The 23,432-nt window shown below is 37.6% G+C and overlaps 1 protein-coding gene across 1 annotated transcript; it reads right to left on the bottom strand.

Annotated features, from left to right (window-relative positions):
- Nucleotides 1-762: 762 nt before the first annotated feature.
- On the bottom strand, nucleotides 763-22,109 carry LOC105822488 (zinc finger protein 679-like). The gene is made up of 4 exons (XM_012659467.1): nucleotides 22,080-22,109; nucleotides 8,464-8,590; nucleotides 7,533-7,628; nucleotides 763-818 (listed from the first exon to the last, which is right to left on the bottom strand). The coding sequence occupies exons 1-4, from the start codon at nucleotides 22,107-22,109 to the stop codon at nucleotides 763-765; spliced, it is 309 nt and encodes a 102-aa protein (XP_012514921.1).
- Between the last annotated feature and the right edge of the window lie 1,323 nt (nucleotides 22,110-23,432).

Raw genomic sequence — 23,432 nt, 5'->3', positions numbered from 1 at the left:
CTTTTTTTTTTTTTTTTTGAGACAGAGTCTCACTCTGTTGTCTGGGCTAGAGTGCCATGGCGTCATCCTAGCTCACAGCAACCTCAAACTCCTGGGCTCAAGCGATCCTTCTGCCTAAGCCTCCCGAGTAGCTGGGACTACAGGCATGCGCCACCATGCCTGGCTAATTTTTTTTATATATTTTTAGTTGGCCGATTAATTTCTTTCTATTTTTAGTAGAGGCGGGGTCTTGCTCTTGCTCAGGCTGGTTTCGAACTCCTGAGCTCAAACAATCCGCCAGCCTCGGCCTCCCAGAGTGCTAGGATTACAGGTGTGAGCCACCGCGCCCGGCAGAGTTATTAATTTCTTCAAGAAATCACAGAAAATTCTGTTTATTCTTCAGTGAGTCCTTTTGATTTAATGTTCTTACATTTTTTCTAAGTCTATGTAAGTGCTTATGTGTAAGTATATAATTGTATAAATATTTACATAATTAGTTTCATTTATACCTTGAGTCAAAGTTCTCTCTTTAGATTGGTGACTGAGTAATACCACTTTGGTGTCTTTTCACAGGCTCTGGAGGCTTAATTAATAGTTTCTGATTTATTGAGGAAACATGGTTTTCATGTTAATTCCTCAATTGTATCTCTGAACTTGGATAACATACTTGCTATTTGAGGAATAGAGCCACATAGTATCAAACGTGCACTGGAGGATAAAAAATTTGTTGGTACTGGACACGTCAGAAATTTAAAAATGAAGAGAGGCACATTGTTAAGAAGGTTATGCTCGTTTTTGTGCTCTGATGGCATCCACCTCCACTCCCAGCAAAGTCACAGCTGAAGCCCAATAGAGAAAGTATGTGAAGTCAGAAATTTTTCCTATAGGTCTCTATATTTCATTCTCTTGCCTATTAGCTTCTCTTGATAAAACATATCAAGAAAACCTGAGACATGTTCATTAAAGAGAATATAGTTCTTTTTGCTTTCCTCAGCACTTCCATATTCATTTATGAGAAACCAAAGTGACTTTTTCAACTTGGGTTACTGTGAGATGATTAAATATATATAAAGTGATTCAAGACACAATATGATACATTCATCCAACTTAATACAACTGGGATGTTTAGAGTACAAAGGTGGAGGGTTTCATTTTATTTTGAGGCAGGAGTATAATTATCATGGGGTTGATGCAGAGGCCCATAAGGAGGAGTTATGAGTTGTACATGGGAAGAATAAATAAGGAGTATTGCCTTGATCCAGAACTTATCCCACTTACGTAGTATACTTCTTCCAGTTTGCCTTATTTCTTCTGCAGGTTCCTTTGCTCTTTGGGTGAGAGATTTTATTGAATAGATTAAATGAAATCAGTAAGGTTAAAAACCATTCCTTATAGGTTCTGTAAATAGCCTGGAAGAGAGTTTAAAAGATAGGGAGAAAAAGAACAAGGAAGACTTAGAGAGTGATGAGAAGAATACAGGGAGATAGAATGAAAACTAGTGGGAAAAAATGAGAGGCATAATTTTTTTGAATTTCATTTAGGAAGGAAGAAGAGAAGAGAAAGAACAGTGTCCAGTGAGGGAAGAACAGGGAACTAATTTTAAGTAACTGCCATGTGCTAAGTGCTTTATGTGCATTTTCTCCATTAATCTTTCTAAAAACCTTACAAAATGTATATTTTCCCCACTTCATAGATAAGGAATAAAACAAGTATAGAAAACTTATAGAGGATGTCATAGTTAGTAAGTGGCAAATCAGAATTGGAACCCAGAGTCCATGCTATTTTTACTTCCACAGTATGTTCTCCTACAATAGAGGAATCAATTTACCCAAATGATTGTCTTCCCATTGTTTTGCTTTGTAAATTATCATAAGTCTTGTTTTCTTAAATCTAAGGAGAATAGTTAAGAGAAAGCTTGTGGGATTTGCACTCTGACTATAAATTCTTATTTATGTCATTATTTTGAGAGGCTGATTACCAATCGCTTTTAAAAATGATGCACTCATGAAAATGTAAAAGGAAAATAACTCTGTGGCATTATTTGCCAAGAATAAATGGAAAGGATAAAAAATAATTTTGTCTTTAACCATTTTTCAGAAAAGATAAAATGATCTTTTCTGTGTACATCCATACTTGATTATTGAACCCTGTATGTGCATGTTTTACAATCTTTTATAAAATTCTACTTCCTTGACTCTATATACCAACAATTATTGAGTCATTAATCAAAGTTGGAAATATTCTGAAATATAAGATCTGATTCTTACTTGTTTTATCCAGTTAGAAGACACACTACAGATGAGATAATTGGAGAACATGTAAATGTTCACCTTTATGAGGCTGAACTACAATTACAATAGAAGTTTAGAAAAGAGAATAGCATAGGTTTCAGCTAGGAAAGTCTTCACAAAGATGTAACGCTGACAGGTGGCAAACACAGTAGTTCAAATTTTCTTTTGACTCACCTATATTCTCTAGCCATACCTTTTGTAACTATTAGATTTAGGGCATAAAGTTTGTCAATAAGAAATAACAAGTATCCAAGTAGGAAAGGATTATTGATCCCTAGGACTAAAGATTATTATCTAGCAGAGAGCTCACTTATACACTTAGGAAAAATACCAGAGGCAGCCACTAGCAACTGAAAAATTAAGGAAAGCAGATGACAATTCTAATGATTCCTTTTTGCCTAGAGTAAACTTAAACTTTGAAGTGAATCTTTTAGTAAATATGGGATTATCTAATTTACTTCTTGCATGATGTGAAATTCTAGTATATTGTTCTCAATATTTGAATCTAAAATTACAAAAAAATTATTATAGAACAAAACAGAAAGTAAAAATACATAGAGAATGTGAAATTAGCAAGATGGTGGAATATGAAGTCCCCTGCTTCTTTATATCCCCACAGCAACAAACATTTTGCAGCCATACATGGAAAAAAGTGCCTTTATGACAGCCCAGCACAGTGGCTCATGCTGTACTCTTAGCTACTAAGAAGGCTGAGGTAAGAAAATCACCCCAGTCTAGCAGTTTGAAACTAGCCTGGGTGATACAGTGAGACCCCATCTAAAAAAAGTGCTTTTATGAGAGCTTTGGGATCCAGGGATGAAGATTCCAAAACTGCTAAAGCCATAGAACAAGGAAGGTAATTTTAAGAAGTCAGGCCCTAATTCAGGTGGCAAACTTGAGGACCCCTGTTCTTGGCTACAGACCAGGAAATGGCCCAACTTGGTCCCACTGAGAATTCTGAAGTGACCATGTAGGCATCTCCAACTTCTCCCAGCCATGATCTGGTGGTAGTCTTGCCTATCAAGAGACCTGGGGAGAGATGCCCATTTGTGGTCATGGAGACAAGCCTATACAACTTGATATTCACTGTGGCTTCTGAAGCAGTTCTGTGACCCAGTTCCAGTCCACTTAAACACAATTATTGCCCAGTTCTGCCCACCCAAGGACCTATGCAGTGAAATGGAGAAAACTTCTCAGTGGGAGCCACACTGATCCATACACCTGATATCAGGCCCACCCTTTGCAGACACAACTGCAAATCCCGGCCTTACAGATCAAAGTCATGAAGGCAATTCAGGCTGTTTATGAATAAGACAGAATTCACACCTACCCAAGCCCCTGGTAACAGGCCCACACTAAAGGCAGACCTAACTGCATACCCATAAGCAGACCTGTGACCCAGTTACAACTCCTCTGATCTGCAAATCCAGAGGAGATCCCATAAGCCTGGTACCCCAAAATGAAGAACTTTACCTGCTTAAACTGGCTTATAAAAACTAGAAGAGTGTGTGCTCCTTCAAATGCACAGACAACAATGCCAGTTTATATTATACCGATTTCCAATGCCTCTATTTTAACATAGTACTGGCAATCCTAAGTAGAACTATTAGGAAAGAAAATGAAAAAAAAAAAAAAAAAGCTGTCCAAATAGAGAAAGAAGTAAAATTGTCACTGTAGATGACATGATCTTATATACAGAAAAGTATAAAAGTACATGAAAAAACTGTTTAAACTAAAATATGCACTCAGATGAAGTACAGATGAGCAAAGTATTAAACTGACATATAAATATCAGTGAATCCATATATTAACAACAAATAAAAAATGAAAACAATCTCACGTGTGATAATATCAAAATATTAATTTTTAGCAATAAATTTTATCAGGATGAAAAAGCTTTGCACTGAAAGAATATAAGATATTGATGAGAGAAATTGAAAAAGACACAAACGTAAAAATGTCCCATGTTTATGGATTGAAAGAATATATACCTTTAAAGTGCCACATAATCCAATGTGTTCTATAGATTCAATCAACTCCCTATCAAAATTTTAATGGCATTTTCTACAAATATAAAAAACACAATGTTAAAATTTTTATAGACCTATAATAGACTTTTTTTCTTTCTTTCTGTCTTTTTTTTTTGGACAAAGAGTCTCACTGTGTCGCCCAGGCTAGAGTGTCATGGCATCAGCCTATCTCACAGCATCTTCAAACTCCTGGGCTCAAGCAATCCTCTTGCCTCAGTCTGCTGAGTAGCTGGGACTACAGGTATGTGCCACCATGCCCGGCTATTTTTTTTTCTATTAATATTTTCAGTCGTCTGGCTAATCTTTTCTATTTTTAGTAGAGATGGGTTCTCACTCTTGCTCAGGCTGGTCTGGAACTCCTGACCTCAAGCAATCTCTCACCTCAGCCTCCCAGAGTGCTAGGATTACAGCCATGAGCCACCATGCCATGCCTGGCCAAACTACAATAGACTTTGAATAACTGAGGGAATCTTGAGGCAAAACAAAGCTGAAAGCATCATATTTTCTGATTTTGAGCTATATTTCAAAACTATAGCAATAAAAACAGAATGGTATATATATTAAAAATGACACAACACCAATGGAACAGAACAGAGAGCCCAGAAATTAACCCATGCTTACAAGGTCAACTAACCTTTGACAGACACAACAAGAATACACAATGCAGAAAGTATACTCTCTCCAATAATTGGTGATAGAAAAACTGGATATCCACAATCAAAGCAATAAAATTGGACCATTTTTCTTACACCATGCCCCTAAATTAACACAAAATAAAGACTTGTGTAAGATATGAATCCTTGAGAATCTGAAAAGATTTTCATACATTTATGAAAAACCTTCTTGATACTGATATTGGTAATAGATTTTTTGAATATGACACTAAAAGCATAAAAACAAAAAGAAATATAAACAAGCTGGACTCCATCAAATTAAAATGGCTTTGCACAGCAAACAATAAAATATTTATAAGATGGGAGAAAAGGTTTGTAAACCACATGTCTGATAAGAGGTTAATATTCAAATTATATAAGAAAAATAAATCAAAGGCAAAAACAATAATAATAATGACTGTAATAACCAGTTGAAAAATGGGCCTAAGACTGAACTGATATTTTCCCAATAAAGACATACAAGTGCGGGCCGGGCACGGTGGCTCATGCCTGTAATCCTAACTCTCTGGGAGGCCGAGGCAGGTGGATTGTTTGAGCTCAGGAGTTCGAAACCAGCCTGAGCAAGAGCGAGACCCCGTCTCTACTAAAAATAGAAAGAAATTAATCAGACAACTAAAAATATATAGAAAAAATTAGCCGGGCATGGTGGCGCATGCCTGTAGTCCCAGCTACTCAGGAGGCTGAGGCAGGAAGATCGCTTGAGCCCAGGAGTTTGAGGTTGCTGTGAGCTAAGATGATGCCATGGCACTCTACCCCAGGCAACCCAGTGAGACTCTGTCTCAAAAAAAAAAAAAAAAGACATACAAGTGGCCAACAGGTGTATGAAAAGGTGCTCAATATCACCAATTATCAGGGAATTACAAATCAAAATCATGATGAGATATTACTTCATTCGTACTTGTTAGGATGGCTAATATAAAAAAGAAAACAAGTTTTGACAATGATGTGAGGAAAAAGAAATCACTATTGGTAAGTTGTAAATTGGTAGATTCATTTTTAAAGCAAGTGTGGAGGATCTTTAAAAAAAAAAATAGAATAACCATACAATTCAGCAACCCCACTTCTGTGTATATAATCCAAGGAAATAAAATCTGCATCTCAAATAAGTACATGCATTCCCAAGTTCATCGCAGAATTATTCAAAATTGCCAGTAAATGAAAACAACTTACATGTTTGTGAATGCTGAATGGACAAAGAAAATGTGGTGTGTATACACAATAGAATATTATTTGTTTATAAAAATATTATTCAACCATTTCAACAACATAGATGGACAGGGAGGACATTACACTAGCTGAAATAAGTCAGGTACAGAACGACAAATATTGCATGATCTCCCCTATATGGGGAATCTAAAAAGGTTGTACTCATAGAAGGAGAAGGTGCAAAGGTGGCTGCCAGCACCTGAGGTGGGGAAAATGAGGAGATATTGTTCAAAAGGTACAAACATTCATTTATATAATACAATGAATAAGTTTTGTGGACCTAATCTATAGCATTGTGACTACAGCTAATAATAACGGTTTTTATCTTAAAAATCTGCTATGACAGTAGACCTTAAGTTTCTGACTACCAACAAAAGATAACTGTGAGGTGTTAGATATGTTCATTAGCTTGAATGTACTAATCATTTCACAATGTACACACATATCAAGTCATTACACTGTATACAATAATTGTATAGTTATACAACTTTTATTTGTGAAGTCCGTATCACAGACATATATACATATATATATGTGTGTATATATATATGAGTGACATAGTCCCAGTAAGCTTCATACTAAAAAAGAGAAAATTATAAAATGATAGTTATTAAAAAATAAAGTAAAATGCAGAGTTCAATATAGGCTGAGCAATATTCTAAGGTGCCCAATGACATAAAATATTTAAGAAATGTAGGGAGTAGATATATTAAACTATATTAAAGTTGAGGAATTTTGGTGTGTAGAGTTTATTATTCATCACAGTCCACACTAAAACAGAATTCAGAAGTAAAATAACATTAGATTTTATTCTATTTAGGGAGATACTTAGTGTTCTGATAATATTACTGAGTATGAATTTCTGTAGAATCACATTTAACACTTCCACAGGATAGGAAACAATAAAGCAGAAAACACAACATTTGCTTGTGGTGTTCTGGGATTTCTGAACCAAATACCAACACCACCACTACACTAAGACATTTCAGATATGATGCAAAAAGGGAAGCTAAAAAATAGTTTGTCGTAGAGTTCCTCAGAAATACATGGATATTCCCATCTCTTGAAAAGGAATGGAAGAGCAGTCACATCCTGTGGTCCCTTACTGGCCATGAAAAGGACTCTGACTCTCACTGTAAATGTAAAGGAAGATCACTGAAGATCACTAAGTCAAGTCCTTAGATAACTTAAGGGCAAAGGCAAGCGATGCCTATTTCTGAGATTAAGAGAAAGAAACACAGGCTTCTCAGAAACCATTTCCATTGGAGCAGAACTGCCCAAACCACAATTTAAAGTCTGGCTTTCTCTTTGACCTCTCACCTATGTCATCTGCTTCACTCACTCCAACCTACCTGGGTTTTCTGCTACAGTTTCACGTCTCTTCACATTCCAGGGCCCTTTCCTTTGCTCCAGAAAGGTGATCAGGTCTGGCTTAAAGACAGCAAGATCTGTTTTATGAGAAAAAAATGACATCACTCTTGCTAGGATTTTTCAATTATCAACCTAGTATTGTGCTCAGTAGAAAACAGAGAACATTATATAAGATTTTAGAAAATTAATCAAAAAGTACCATTCCCTGATGGAAACTTTAGAATATTTAGGAAATATTTAAAATTTGTGGGTCTTGGCCAGGTGTGTTAGTTCACGTCTGTAATCCTAGCATTCTGTGAGGTCAAGGTAAGACAATCGCTTGAGGTCAGGAGTTTGAGACCAGTCTGAGCAAGAGTGAGACCCCATCCCTACTAAAATTTAAAAAATTAGCCAGGGATGGTAGTACACACCTATAGTTCCAGCAACTAGTGAGGGTGAAGCAGGGGGATCACCTGGTCCCAAGAGTTTGAGGTTGCAGTAAGCTATGATGACACCACTGCACTTTAGCCAGGGTAACAGAGCAAGACTCTGTCATAAAAGCAAAACAAAACAAAACCAAAATAAAATAAAATAAAATTTGTGGGTTGTTATCTCTATTATCCAGCACTAGGGAATCAAAAACTGATGGTGGAAATTTAATTTTAAGGAGTAGATAATATTTTATGCCCCAAATTTCTGAAATTACCACTAATCTAGAATGAAGGATACAGATCAGCTCAAGAATGGGTAAGATTAAAGTCAAGACAAAACATCTTGAAGATTTTTCCTACACAACAAATCCCCAAGAATTCCTTGGAAACAAAGATTTAAAATTAATTCATATAAAACAGAAACTCCCGGAAAACTTCCTACAAAGGAAGGATATGAAATTCTTAGTGTGGAATAGAAATTGCGTATTGAAGTTATCCTCACCCAGGGAGACCAGGTTTCTGTAGTTCTCTAACATCACATCTCTATACAAATTCCACTGAGCAGGTTCCAGGCATGCCTGCTCTTCTGGAGAAAATGCTATGGTCACATCCCTGAATGTCAACAGTCCCTGAAAGAAAAACACATATTTACAAAGTGGCTATGGGAAGACTTCTTAATTTGGTTCCAGGTGAAATGAGAGAGGGAAGATAACAGTTTCTTAATTATATGAGTGACTGGAATTATTCAAAAAGACAATTTTTAACACAAAAATATTCTGTAAGATATTCCATAATGCTGAGGAATGAAACTGACATAAGAACAACAAATCCAGTGTAGGTACTATAGTTTTCTGGATGACACAGTATAAACTTCAAGGAACCAAAACAGACATTTACATTTTTATGTTCTACATTACATCATGCAGGATAAGTTGTGTATATATTTCAGATGGAAAAGTCATGCTGAGGTAAAAGGTACCTCTCAAACTTTAATGTGTACAACAATGAAGTGGAGATATTGTTCAAATGCAGATTTTGATTCAGGAGATATGGAGTAAAACCTGAATTTCTGAATTTCTAACAAGCTCACTAGTGATGTCAATGCTTCTGGCCCAAGAGGAATGTCTTTCAAACGTCCAGTAAGTGGCAGAGCCTGGCTTTACTCCAGTTCATCTGACTATAAATAAATACGAGTGCCTTCATTTTCCAAAGCAAGCTATGTGCAAAGAAAATCTAAACAGAAAGGCAGCTTCCAGATTAAAAGTGATAGTTTATGCACATCAGTTGGTAAATCCTCACAAATTACCTATTAATAGCTAAGAGAAAAATAATTAACTCTACAGGGGAAAAAATTCAGAGAGAACCTTAACCAAGTGAATAAAATTAATATGAACTATAATAGGACAAATTAATATTAGGAGCCAATGGACGCAGACACAACAACACTAAAAGCAAACTAAAATGAATGGAAACTATATATCATATCAATATAACCACAAAGAGAAAAGTTTAGTTGTCATGACTTTAAAGCACAGTATACTAGAAAGAGATCTTCAGTGGAGTATAATATTCTATTTGTACCAGACATTAAAATAATGTAACTTCCAGGTTCTAGAAACTGATGCCAACCCCACAAGCACAGAAAGCTTTCAATGTGTTTCTATGATGTAGCATACTTGACAAAAAAACTGAATAAAGTCAGCACAAGATAACTTGAAGTTAACCACAAATGTGAAAATAGGTACTGAACTTCTAATAAAATAAGATTAAATTTCATTAAAAATATTTATGTGTGTATCATATTGAAATGCAAACATACCTGAAGATGTAAAGTGTTGTTATATTAAGTTAGTTTAGGAGATGAAAATAGTGATGATTGTCCATGATTATGAAAACAGCATTGTCTAAGAAGATATTTATTTATATCTACATATGATCTGTTTGTTTATTTTCTATCCATACATCCATAAGATGTATGAGAAAGAATGCACTTAAAATAAATGGGAGTGTCTGATAAAAGATGCATTTGAAATGTATGATAAAAGTTAGATTACTACATGGTGTCCAGAGACTTGTATATCAACTTAGAAAATATAAAATGAGATTATTTCTGCAAATCTTTCAGATGATTTAAGAGAATATGCAAAAACAAGCTGTAGTTATGATTATGACCTGACAATATGGGAGACAATGTTCATTTCCATGGAGAATAGAAGTCCATTTTAAAATAGACACAAAATATAAAAGTATCATTGAAAAGGCTAATAAATTAGATGATCTCAAAAATAAATATCTCTGTGCTATTGTATAATAACTGGATCTATGAACAAATTTCAATGATCTCCATATGTTTTTATAATCCTCTTCCTCTCATTTTATAACAGATTCCCAGTTCAGTGGGGCCTGAAGAAGAGAACCCTGTAATTTTTAACTTAACCTTTTTGAGTTGTTTCCCAGAAATGGCAGATTTTCTGCAAGACAAAGTCCCCTGTGCAGACTTCCTGATGGCAAGACTCACCATCCCTCACTAACCAGCTCCAATGCATGTAGCACCTCATCTATTTTGACACAACCTATATGCCCCAATGCACACAGCCTCTTGTTAAAAAAACTTGCTCCGTCTGTGAAGTGGGAAGTGGAAAAAACCAAAAAAAATCTCTCCTTTATGACTTGGAGGAAAAAAAACATAGGAATCATTTTTTTCTAACAAAATCTGGTATTCTCCACACTGTGGCCTTTTTGGGCCCCAAATCTATAGACATACCTGGTCCGATTTTTTCAAACCTAATTTTACTTATTTTTCACAAGACCTTTTCAAGAAGCTCTACTGAGTAATTCTTGAAAATGTATAATCTGGTTTACACTTTAAAAAGAATTTCCCCAGTCTGAATAATATGAATTGACATATGATGCTTTCCCACTAATTGCAAAAAAATAAGTCAGAAACCTCATTTCATGGTAATCATTCTCATTTGTTTGGTGTATTTTGCAATTATTTGTGAATACTCAGGAAGCCTCCCAGATAAGAGCACACTAAGACCACAATAAGCCTACTATGATACTAAAGATATTCCTACTTTTATGTAAACAAAAGTATTATTTATTTTGAAAGCCTCTATGGATTTTCTTAATCTACAGTTTAAAACATAAGCATAGGTAACTCTATAAACCAGTTTACAGACCAAAACACATGTAAGGAATAATTACCCTGCATATAAATTTCCCCTGTAAAAGAAAATACCTCTCACAGTTCCATTTGCCCCTTGGCAGAAGGGAGAATATAGGAAAGCTTAGTAAAAAGTTACAGGGAGTGGACATCAAATCAGAAAGTTTGAAGTTCATGACTACTAGGACAGGGGAGTGGAAAGGCTCTCAGTGAAAAAGGAAACAGGCCTGGAAAGGAAGTGACCTGCTCAAGTTCATGCAGGTGCTGCTTCCCATCACTGGCATCACCACCTCAGTTCTGTCTCCTGTCAAATCCGTCACTTTCTCCTATCACCCCTCCTCCATGGCCTAAAGTTCTACTCTTTTTCACATTTAACTCTACATTCTCTTCTATTAGCTGTATGCACGTGTACCTATGTAAGTTATACATTGTGTCTACACGTATGCATACATTTATACATATGTTTGTATATTGTCTACATGGTACCTAATTAACCTAAAAATAAATGAGTGCTCATAAATTAAATAAATAAGACCAAATATTTTCCAATTTCACATGACTTGAGTAAATATTTTGGTCAATATGACTAGTTTAATATGGTTAGTTTAATAAAAACAATTATGTCTTCTGACGTATCAGCAAAATACTCATTCACTTAACTTTAAGGTTATTGCTTTTATAATACTTGCCTAGCAGAGTAATATAAAAACGATTATAATAAAAAGTTTAACCTGAGATGATGGCTAGATTTTTCTTACGTCTTGTGAGATTTTACAAACATAATTGTTAACAATGAATAAAGCAGACATAAATGGAATGGAAGTTTATAAATGGACTTATAATAATAATTATATTTCATAATATGTTTATTTAAAAATGTTTTTCAAATATTTTTCATAACTATACTCCTAGAGTTTTGCAATGGTAAATTAAATGATGAATATTCATTGAATATGTAGATCATTTCCAAATAAGATATAATGCTAAGACATTAATAACTAAATATGAGTTTAAGCTTATATACATTTGGTTTCTTATTTCAAGGATAAAATATATTTAGATGTGTTAGTAAATATGTTCTTTTATACACTGAAAAATTAGTCCATTACAAAGGCTATTCTTCTAAACATTATAAAATGCATATTAATAAATTATTAGTAGGTGAGTCACAGTTAAACTTCCCTACTTATATTTTCGCTATGAATTAAAGTTACTAAGACTTAAAATTCTTACTAACATATGGTAACTAAAACTAGAGAAAAGAAGAGAAGTAATTCTACATGCAGTGTGTACAAATAAGATATATGTTTTTGTGCAAAAGGTTATTGAAATTAGATAAGGATGGGATTTCTGGTTAAAAAAAGTAACTGCCTAGTTCAGAAGTTATTTGAACGTTGAATTCAATTGGAAGAAAAAAATGAAAGAGATAAACTGAGTGGGTATAGAAAGTTACAGAAAAAAGACAATGGAAATATTATAAGAGATTATAAAAGGTATATAGAAATCTTATCTTGTGTGGCCAAAGCTGATTGAGTTTGGATAGATTTGTTTATCAGGTTTTATTAAAATTAGCTTTAATATTAATAATACAGAAATTCAAGGGTAAAATTTGGCTTTCTCTTAAACAAGATTTTCATGAAGTATTAATTGGAGATAATAAAAGTATTTGCTTCACCTTTTCAGTACACTGTAAAAAAAAAGAAAAAAGAAAGAGAATGACCAAATTTCTTAGTTGAATTTTTGTTTAACTATGATCCTCTACTCTTTTCCTATTCCTTCTTGGGGATTTCCTTCTGAGCTTCACAGAGACTGAGAAACTCCTTTCAACTGGTCAAATAATTCAGTCTATTTGTAACATGTGACCAATTTCTCAGCATTTCTATTGTGGATACTACCCTCAGTCCTCCAGACCAATGGAATATATAAATGAGGCACTACAACATAAACTGACAAAGTTTACAGAAACTTTTAACCTTCTCTGGACTAATGCTCTTCTATGGTATCTTTAATATATGTTCTAGGCCAGGCACAGTGGCTCACGCCTGTAATCCTACCACTCTGGGAGGCCAAGGAAGGAGTATCTCTAGAGGTCAGGAGTTTGAGAGCAGCCTGAGCCAAGAGTGAGGCCCTGTCTCTACCAAAATTAGAAAAAATTAGCCAGGCATGGTGGTGCACACCTATAGTCCCAGCTACTTGGGAGGCTGAGGCAAGAGGATTGCTTGAGCCCAGGAGTTTGAGTTTGCTGTGAGCTAGGCTGACACAACTGCACTCTAGTCCAGGTGACAGAGCGAGACTCTGACTCATAAAAAAAGAAAAAAAATATGTTCTACCCCCTTTGGAAAACATTAGCTTCCTCCCTTCAAAATAACAACAGAAAAGCCCATGCACCTGCCTTAAGTAGCACATAAACAAGATCTCCTTAAAGGTGATATTCTTCATTATCATGACTTCAACCTAGAAGTTATGTTTATTGAAAATACCATCAAAAAAAGATTCCCTGTAACCCTAGTGGTAGAAACCATATCAGGTATTGCTGATCAATCTCTGTGATGCTAAACTGAAGGTCAGTATCTCTTATAACATTTGGTCACCCCTCTATCTAAAAATGGCTCTGACAAACCCAACACTGGACTATTTACCTCAAAAAATTTTTCTCTAGGAATAACCACCTATCTATTTTAGATAGAGATTGTATTTTGGGGAAAACTACCAATTGCCTGCCTGTCCATCAAGCAATTTAGAGTGCTTTTGCGTTAACAGGATACTATTTCCCATGAACACATGAATAGAAATCTTCCTGTAACCTTAGGAAAAATTGCTGGAAGGTCAAACTGCTACCTCTATCACAGATCAACAAAAAAGTAATTGATTTACTGGCAGAGGTTGTATTGGACATCCCATTGCTTTAGATTATGTATTACCTGAGCAAGGAGACATACATACAGTGGCAAATACCTCTCATGTATACATAAACAGTTCTCATGAAATAAAAACTAATCTAGGAAAAATCATAAAAGATGACACGTTAGACACAAGTCTCTAAGAAAGAACCTAGATTTAATTTTCTTCCTCATGTTTATAATTGGCTCCCAATGGAATAGGTTTTTGTTGTTGCTCTGGCATACAAATCCTCTTTTGATTATCCTTATGAGTATTATATTTCTACTATTCAAATTATTAGTGCTATGTATCTCATTGTTTTACTTCCTCCAAGAAAGTTAAAATTATGGTAATCCAAAAACTAGAGGTAATAAAATAAGCAACAGCAGCTATATAAATCAAGGACTGGACTCAAGTCTCATTCTTGGCACTCTGTGATGCCATCTCAATTTTGCTTGTGGGTGCTCTTAAAATATCTCACTAAGCTACATCCTCTTCCCCCTTTCCCACTGTGAGACAGGACTGTCTGAGAATGAGAATACCTGGTCATGAGGGACACCTAGACATTGAGCCTTGGAGCCACAGAACTTCTGAAGTGAAATATTTTGATTAAAATGGAGAAATATGAAAGAAAAGAAACTTTTTGTCTGAAAAATGCAAGCCTCCTCTAAATTATCAGGCTCAGAGAAGCACAGAAATCAGGCCACAGTCATGTCCCACTCCCCACCTTGGGTATTAAGCTAATTAATGATCTCTAGAAACTGCTTGCTCTGTGTGTGGCCTCTAGACTGACTGACACAAGTAGCTATAAATCAACCTAAAATGTCACATGCTGAACACCATAACTCACTGCATAGTTCAACAACTTACCGCCAATCACTAATCAATATGTATGTAAATCAATAAGAATTCCTGACAAACAAGTTTGCACTGGCCCACTCCATATCCCCCTTTATGCCTTTAAAAAACTGCTTATAACAAACACGAGAAGGATCTCATAGCCAAGGTTACCTGGGTCTGTACTTAATCTGGCTCAGGTAAACTCTTCAAAATTATATTTTGTGCCTCAGTTTCTTCTTTTAGGTTCAAAAATTTACGAATTGTTAATACCTGGGGGACAACACCAAAAGTGGTCTTGTCTACAACATCAAAAAATGAACTTGAAACAAAGTCCCATTAACGGTGGAATGTGTGAGCAAATTGGGTAAGCCACAGCCTCAGACAGCAGCATGTGTGCTACAAACTGAGGCACAGAAGCCACAGAAAAACCTTTAGAGCATAATAGTAACAGAATATTAAAGATAATATTAAATTATGAGAACTCAAAGAGGCAAACCTGAGCAATCCTCTGCTTCATGATAGATATTTAAGCTACAAAGAGTAACAAAAAGAATCAGGATGGCAGTCGTCTCTGGGTGCAGAAGGGAGATGAGATGGGGGCACACCACGGCTGCCTGAGGCTGCTGATTCACCTGGATGGTGAGTCCACGTATGTTCATAGTCTTATTACTTAAATTCTGCATGAAACTATTTATTTTAAGAATTCTCTTTACTTCTTCAGATCATATCACTCAATCCACTCCAATTCTGCAGCAAGAAAATAAGAATCTTATACTCAAATCATGGAATAAAATCACAAATACTTGGGAAAACCGGAATTAAATGGTAGCAAGATTTTATAAAGGAAATAAAAGGGAAACAGCTCAGACAAGCAGCCTGTTTCATCCACAGTTCACAATGAACCCTATATTCTGTAGGATGAACATGTTTTCAAGCTTGGGGACCACGCCTACTGTGGAGATATAGCCTAGTGTGGCTCACTATTAGGTAGTGAGTGAGAGAAACTTGAGAAGCTGGGAAATTTAATTCTGGGAGCTCCACACATCCTACTGCCCCTCCTCACAGGATGGAAATGTTCCCTCTTCCAGTTCCTCAATTTTCACCAGTGATCAAACACTCACCATGAGTCAGTTTAAGGTTTCAACTTAGGATGCCATTATTATGACAACACTTCTAACACCAAAATGTTTGGCATTTGCTGAACACCAATCAATTCTCCAACACTAATTGGTGGTCCAGCAATTCAATTCTAACACCACAGGGAGACAGCACAGAACCCACAGCTTCAGGGCCTGGTCCCACATCAGTGCTCACACTTAAGATACCATCTGCAAGCCCTGAGGGCCCATCTATACTTCTCAACAACTGCCTATAAATCACGGGTTCTCATAATCCCCTTCTAACGTTCAATAATTTGATGTAACTACTCATGGAACTCAGTAAACTACTTTAAATACATTTACAAATTTATTAAAATTGCTACACTTAGGAATGGAACAAATGGAAGAGAAGTGTAGGGCAAGGGAAAGTGCTGGGGTAAGATGAGGTTGGAAAGTATACCTGGTAAATAGCTGTGATTAAAGAAACCTTCATCCTTTTTATTCATCAAGAGCACCTCACTGCAGGAAAACCCCACCTTTCCTATTATGACTTAGATGATGCTCCCTCTTTTACCTACCATAAAGCCAGACACAGACTCTACAAATATCCATTTTTGCCTCATAAACAATTAGACGAACAATTCTGCTTTCACTGGTCTCCACAGAATACTTGTTAAGGTAAGACAGCTTAAGTTACTCTCTTTCTGCCAGGTGCCTGAAATTGGTGCCCCCTCAGCCTTAGCCAGCAGACAACCCCTCTCTGTGCCCCTTCTAAGAACAGGATAAATACAAGGTAAATCAGTTTCTGATTTTGCCACCCCACACTCTGCCTTCCCCCTCCCACCCGTCTTCTAAACTTATTTACTCCTGCCTATGAAAGAAAGCCCATTTCAGCCTAACCATTGAGAAGCTTTTAGATCTGATATTTGGTGCTTTTCCCATATTGCAATACTACTTTACAATAAAGTCACTTCCTACCTAAATCTGAATTTGTTTCATTTGTCAATGTATAAAAATAGCCCCAAGACAATGACAGTTGCAATCACAGATGGGGCATCACACACTCCTTCCATCCCAAACCCAACCAAACTTTCCTCTGGATTCCCAGATTTCCAGGGCTCCATAGCTTCTCAGTATAAAGGGCTCCTTCCATGATGTTGTGAGCAGGCTGGGACACCTCCCAGGGTGGCTCCCCAGAAGAAATAAATGGGCCTTCAATGACCTCCTCTTGCAAACTGAAGATTGGCCTTGGCTTGGAGTCACTAGGCTATGTCTCTGCTTATCAGTCAGGGTTATTCATTTAATTGTAAATGAGAAAAATACCCAGTGTTTCAAAAATCCAGCAAAATCACTTAAACTTGGATTTTATGTTTATAAAAGAGAAGGAAATTCTAAAGGAAAAAAATCTCAAACCACAAGTGTTTTTTCTCTTTTCTCACACCACATCAATCAACACAGAAGACTTCTCTGATAAAAAATATGCAATTTCACCCTACCACCACAGAAGCAATCAATTCTGCAGGAGACACCAGCTAAATATCTTCAAATACAGTTAAATTGTAACACTATCTACCTGGAGATAGCATCAAATCACACAGAATGAGGACTCAGTCCCACAAAACTGTCCCCACTTCAGACACCAGCTGCAAATCCAGGCTTTTGAAGCCTCTGATCAACCAGCTTCAAATATCAGTTCTGAGGACTGAACTCTGATCTTTTCTTTTCCTCAAAATTCCTTCCTAAGGTGGCCAGATGAGTCACACTCAGCAAATCGTAAAATCCCACTAGGCAGGTTTTGTTAACCAAACATAACTGTGATTTACTTCCCAACCTGATTCTGGTATAGCATTAGCATCACCTAAAAGATAGAAAGCCCTCTATCTTAACTCAAGCATCCTAGCAGGCCCTTATCTTAACTTGAAAGATTCTCCTGTCTGGACCTCCCAGAGTGTTCACACCTTTCTTAAATTAAGCATTTCCTTTCTGGGCTTTTAGATAAAGCCTAACTCTCTCAGCCAATTGTCAGCCAAAGAATCTTTAAACCCACCTATAACCTGAAAGTCGCCCCCTTTGAGATGTCCCACCTTTTGGGGCCAAACCAATGTATGCCTCCCACGTATTGATTTATGACTTTACCTGTAACCCCTGCCTCTCTGAAATGTATAAAACCAAACTGCAACCAGCCACAGCGAGTCCACTTGCTCAAGGCTCCTTGGGAGTGACTCCGGGTCATGGTCCTCAAATTTGGTTCAGAATAGACCTCTTTCAAATATTTCAGAGTTTGGATTTTTCCATCCACAGTTCCATGACTCCCTTTGTAGGTCTGATTAACTTGCTAGACCACGTGAAAGAACTCAGGGAAACACTTATATTTACCGGTTTATTATGAAGGATATATTAAAAAATATACACAAACAGCCAGATGAAGAGACACACAGGCAAGGTATTGGGGAAGGGGTGCAGAGCTTTCGAGTCCTTGTTAGGCTCATCGCCTTCCAGAAACTACTATGTGTTCAGCCGTCTGGAAGCTCCTCAAACGCCGTCCTTTCTTTTATTGAAGTTTCATTTCATGGGAATAACTAATTTAACAATAGGCCATTTTTAATCAACTTAACCTTCAGCCCAAAGGTTTGGGGTGAGACTGAAAATTCCATCCCTCTAAGCACATGGCTGCTTCCCCTGTCAACAAGCCTCCCATCCAGTGGTTTCTAGGGGCTTTGCAAACAAACCACACATGAACATAAGCTAAGGTGGGTTTGAAAGGCTTATTGTAAATAACAAAAGACTGCCTTTCACCTTTACCATTCAGGAGCTCCTTCAGGAGCCAAGAACAAAAGATGAAATATTTAAAGAAAAGAAATTCTGATTGCTCTAGTCATTTAGCAAATACAAAGGCTTACAGGATCCCAGAGCCAGGAATCATGGACCAAAAAAAAAGGAATATATCTATCATAATGTCACAGAAATTGTAAGGCATTTAAATTTTATACCGCAACAGGAAAATCAAAAGTATCTAGCCATTTCGGAAAATAAACGGGTGATTTAACTGTTATTTTTATGGTAACAAATTATTTTGTAAACAATCATGTGTGAACACTTCTAGGAATTGCCAAATCCTACCTCATAGGATTTATCATTAAACTTCAACATCTAGATAACAGGATACAGAACAGAATTACCCACTGTCACGAATTCTCCACCAAGCACAAGAGAGAAACTGATGCATTGGTAAATCTTTGTAATTCACCAATTTTTCTACTACACTTTCTTGTGGAAATATATTACTTTTTCTGCAACAAAAATGGAAGAGATTTTTCCTATTTCCTTCCCTGAGTAGCATTCCAAAAACAAAGTCCTGAAATTCCACTGAAAATTACCTCCAAATAAGACATATCTCTAAATAAGAGTCACCACACTGAGGCCAGAGAGAGTGGTGGCTCACACCTGTAATTCTAGCATTTTGGGAGCCCAAAGTGGGAGGATTGCTTCAAGTCAGGAGTCTGAGACCAGCCTGGACAACATAGTGAGACCTGCCTCTACAAAAAATTTTTAAAAATTATCCTGCATAGGCTGGGTGTGGTGGCTCACGCCTGTAATCCTAGCACTCTGGGAGGCAGAGGCGGGTGGACTGTTTGAGCTCAGGAGTTCGAGACCAGCCTGAGCAAGAGTGAGACCCCATCTCTACTAAAAATACAAAGAAATTGAAAATATTAGGTGGGCATGGTGGCACATGCTTGTAGTCCCAGCTACTCGGGAGGCTGGAGCAGTAGGATTGCTTGAGCCCAGGAGTTTGAGGTTGCTGTGAGCTAGGCTGACGCCATGGCACTCTAGCCTGGGCAACAGAGTGAGACTCTGTCTCAAAAAAAAAAAAAAATTATCCAGCATGATGAATCATACCTGTAGTTGTAGCTATTAAGGAGGCTGAGGCAGGAGGACTGTTTGAGCCTAGTCATTGAGGGCTGCAGTGACCTATAATCATACCACTGCCCTCTCTAGCCTGTGCAAGATTGAAACTCTGCTAAAACAAACAAACAACATAACCAAAACCAAAAGCAGACCTGAGAAACTTACTACACTCACTCTACGGAAGAAAACAGGTAAACAATAATTTTTAACAAATGGAACATATGAGTAGTTTTTATTTTCTGAAACCCACTGCTTTCATGCCCCCTTTGAAAGTATTTATTATCTTTCGACCTGGATTGCCAAAATTCATTTTACTGTTAATGAAAAACCGAAGTTGAAATGAGTGAACCAATCCTTTCAAGGTGACACACCCAGGGAGGAGCAGTGATGACAGAAACAGTCATGTCCCACTCAAGTGTCCGAGTTAGGCCATCCTATCACTTGGGACACACTCCCACACCCAGCCTGCTCACTACAGTGCTCAAAGACCACCCTCCCAGGAGCCACTGCACATTCCTGCACCACTCTAAGTGCTTGAAGTGCAAATTGCTTTGCAAGTTCTTGTACCAGCTCACTGGGGAGGGTTTTTCTTGTCCTTGGGGATAGTTTTATCCCTCACAAGGGTGAGAAAATCCAAAGAACATGAATCATTTTTGTCTTTTCCCCTTAAAACCAGAAACTGATTGGCTGGCCACCAATACATCTCCAAGAAATAAAAACTGGGGTTGGGAGAAGAAAATATTAATGTCTCATGGGGTTAGCTTTTTAGGTAAAAGGTATACAAGAAGACTCTCTCAGCATCAGAGCATCCAGCAAGCTGGTCCCCACAGGCTCCTGCCCCATACCTCAGGCTGTCCTGTGCAAGGAGATGGCCCAGGGATGATGATATTCACTAGACACTCCAGGACACATGGCTTCTGTGGGTGTCCTGGGTCATCCTCAGATAGCTGTGGAACCCATGACCAGGAAAACACAGGAGGGTGGCTGAGGACACATCACACTGTAAAGTCTCCACAGAAGAAACTCAACCTAAAGACATCCTGGTAAGATGTCTGTGCCTAGGAAAGATATAAAAGGAGAGGCACAAAGAGATTTTACAAAGGGGTGTCAAGTGAATATTCTCTGATTTCCTCTGATCTGAAATTTTCAGCAAGAGAAAAAAAATGTTCTTAAAAGACAACTACTGTTTTGTGAAATAATAATAAACAATTAAAATACTTTTTCCCGTTGAACAACACAATAAAAAACAAATAATTGATAAGTTTTTGAATTGTGAGGGGAAGCTGGCATTTGGGAATGTGGGGAAAGAACTAGAAATTTAGGATTTTATTGTAAGCTCTAGAAGAGTTAACACAGGGGGCACAGTGTTGGATTTGAGACCCTGCATACCATACATCTGGAAAACATAGGAAAAAAACAGTCCCTCTGTGGAGTTTTAAAAAAGCCAAATAGGAGGCAATTAGACTGAAGTCACTCTAGTGCCCTGGGTTCCTACCTAATACAGAAATATAACTCAAATGTATTTTTTTGTAAATTACTACCTTAGTGCGAAGCAAATTCAGGCTTAACCAACCACGAAGCACCGATTACATGCAACAGCACCTCTGATTACATAACCAGAAAATAGCCACTGTCACAGTCCAAAAAAGGTGACTACAAAACTGTAACCAATTCTTGAATTAAGTTTCCTTCTTCATGCACCTTATAAAAGCCTTCCCTTCAAAGCCCCCGGTGGACTCCAAACCACAAACCATTGCTGGGTGCTTCGCATTCGTAAACTGCCGTTTGCTCTTATAAACTCTTTAATGTTTTAACAGCGTCTTAGCTTAATTTTTAATGAGAGGAGGACCCGGGACCCCAATGACCATAGCTCCTCCCACACACGAGCCCCCGCACACCGAGTGAGGATCCTCCCACGACGACCCTCCTGCGTCGTCACCGCACACTGAGGAAGACGTGGAGCCGCGGGCGCAGACCTGCTCACACAAGGCTCCTGCTGGGCCAAATATGCCTCAGCGGACGGACAGGACGCTCGGGTCCTGGCTGCCGGCCCAGACTCAGCCCTACTCTTAGGGTGAAGGAGACTGAGGGCAGAGCTGTACCAGCCAGGACTCGGATCCGCAGATAATGCAGCTGACTGTGGGGAAGCCTAGGTCCACCATAGCCACTTCCGGTGGGTTCCAACTAACCCTCACTCCCCTCACGACATCTGGCCTGAATACTCACCAGTTCCTGGATTCTGGGGTATCCTGCCATCCTCCACAGGCACCTTCCAGTAACCCCCAGAGGACAGAAGCTGCAGCAGAGCCACCTCGACCTCCCAGAGCAATAGCGAAGAAGCAGTGAACACCGAGGAAGCTGGGAAGCCTGATGCAAGAGAAAAAGACCCCGCCAGGATGGTGGAAGACCCCGCCTCTTCCGCTGCTCACCTGATTGGACAGTTCCCACAGCTGTGCCCTTGATTGGATAAGGCTCGAAGCCCACCCTTTTGGGCCCTGAGTGACAAGTGATGGGATCCCACACATTCATGGCTGTGACCAGAGCTTCCTCTCTGTGCTGGGACCTGCCCCTTCCTTGAAGATATTTGCATTTAACCTTGTATATAAGGTAATATCCATTTATGTATAACATAGATGATACTCAAAATTGGAAACGATATAATAAAATTATTTTTAAATTTCAGATTTTCTAACCTTCCTGGCCTCTGATCTTTTAAAGAGGCAGCCTAAATTTTATAGAGGGAGGTGATCCTCTCAGGCTGCAATGTCTAATAGAAATAAAATACGAGCCACCTGTGTCATTTTAAACTTTCTAGTAACAACATAAAAGAACAGGCAAAGAAACACATGCATTTGATTATAATTATTTAACCCAATATATCTAAAATATTGTTTCTATATGTAATCAATATCATTATATTATTAATGAAGTATTTTTTTGATTTTGGTATGGAATCTTTCAAAGTCTCTTTGTATGTTAAGCTTCCAGCCCAGCTGGATTCAGAAAGCACATTTGGATACACATCTGGTTTTTCCACATTTATTTATGTTAAAGTTGATCAAGGGGTCCAAGTAATGTCTGTCTGTTTCTTTCATATAATTGTTTAGCATTTTTTGATTAGTATTTTTGTAATTTGATTCATTTTACTGAGGGTTGCCAAACAGCAGTTTTCTAATTCTATTATATCATCTGCATGTAGTAGTTCTTACTCTTCTATTAAGAATTGCATTTTCTCATGAGCTCATCATTATATTAAAAATTAGCCTTTTAGGGCCAGGCATCGTGGCTAATACCTGTCATGATAACATTTTGGGAGGCTGAGGCAGAATTGCTTGAGGCCAGGAGTTCAAGACCAAACTGAGCAATATAGCAAGATGCTGTTTCTACAAAAAAGGTGTGGTGGTGTGAACCTATAGTCCCAGCTACTCGGGAAGCTGAGGCAGGAAGATCTGCCATGGCACTCTAGCCCCAGCAACAGAGTAAGACGCTGCCTCAAAAAAGAGAAAAAAAACTAGCCTATCAGGAAAGGAAAGATAAAAGTTTGATTCTTTCTTTTATCAATTGTCACAATAATGATGG

This window comes from Propithecus coquereli, unplaced genomic scaffold, assembly GCF_000956105.1.
Source record: "Propithecus coquereli isolate 6110/MARCELLA unplaced genomic scaffold, Pcoq_1.0 Scaffold617, whole genome shotgun sequence".
Taxonomy (NCBI): Eukaryota; Metazoa; Chordata; class Mammalia; order Primates; family Indriidae; genus Propithecus; species Propithecus coquereli.
Note: the sequence above shows the minus strand (reverse complement) of the source record. Positions and strands in the feature narration are given on the sequence as shown.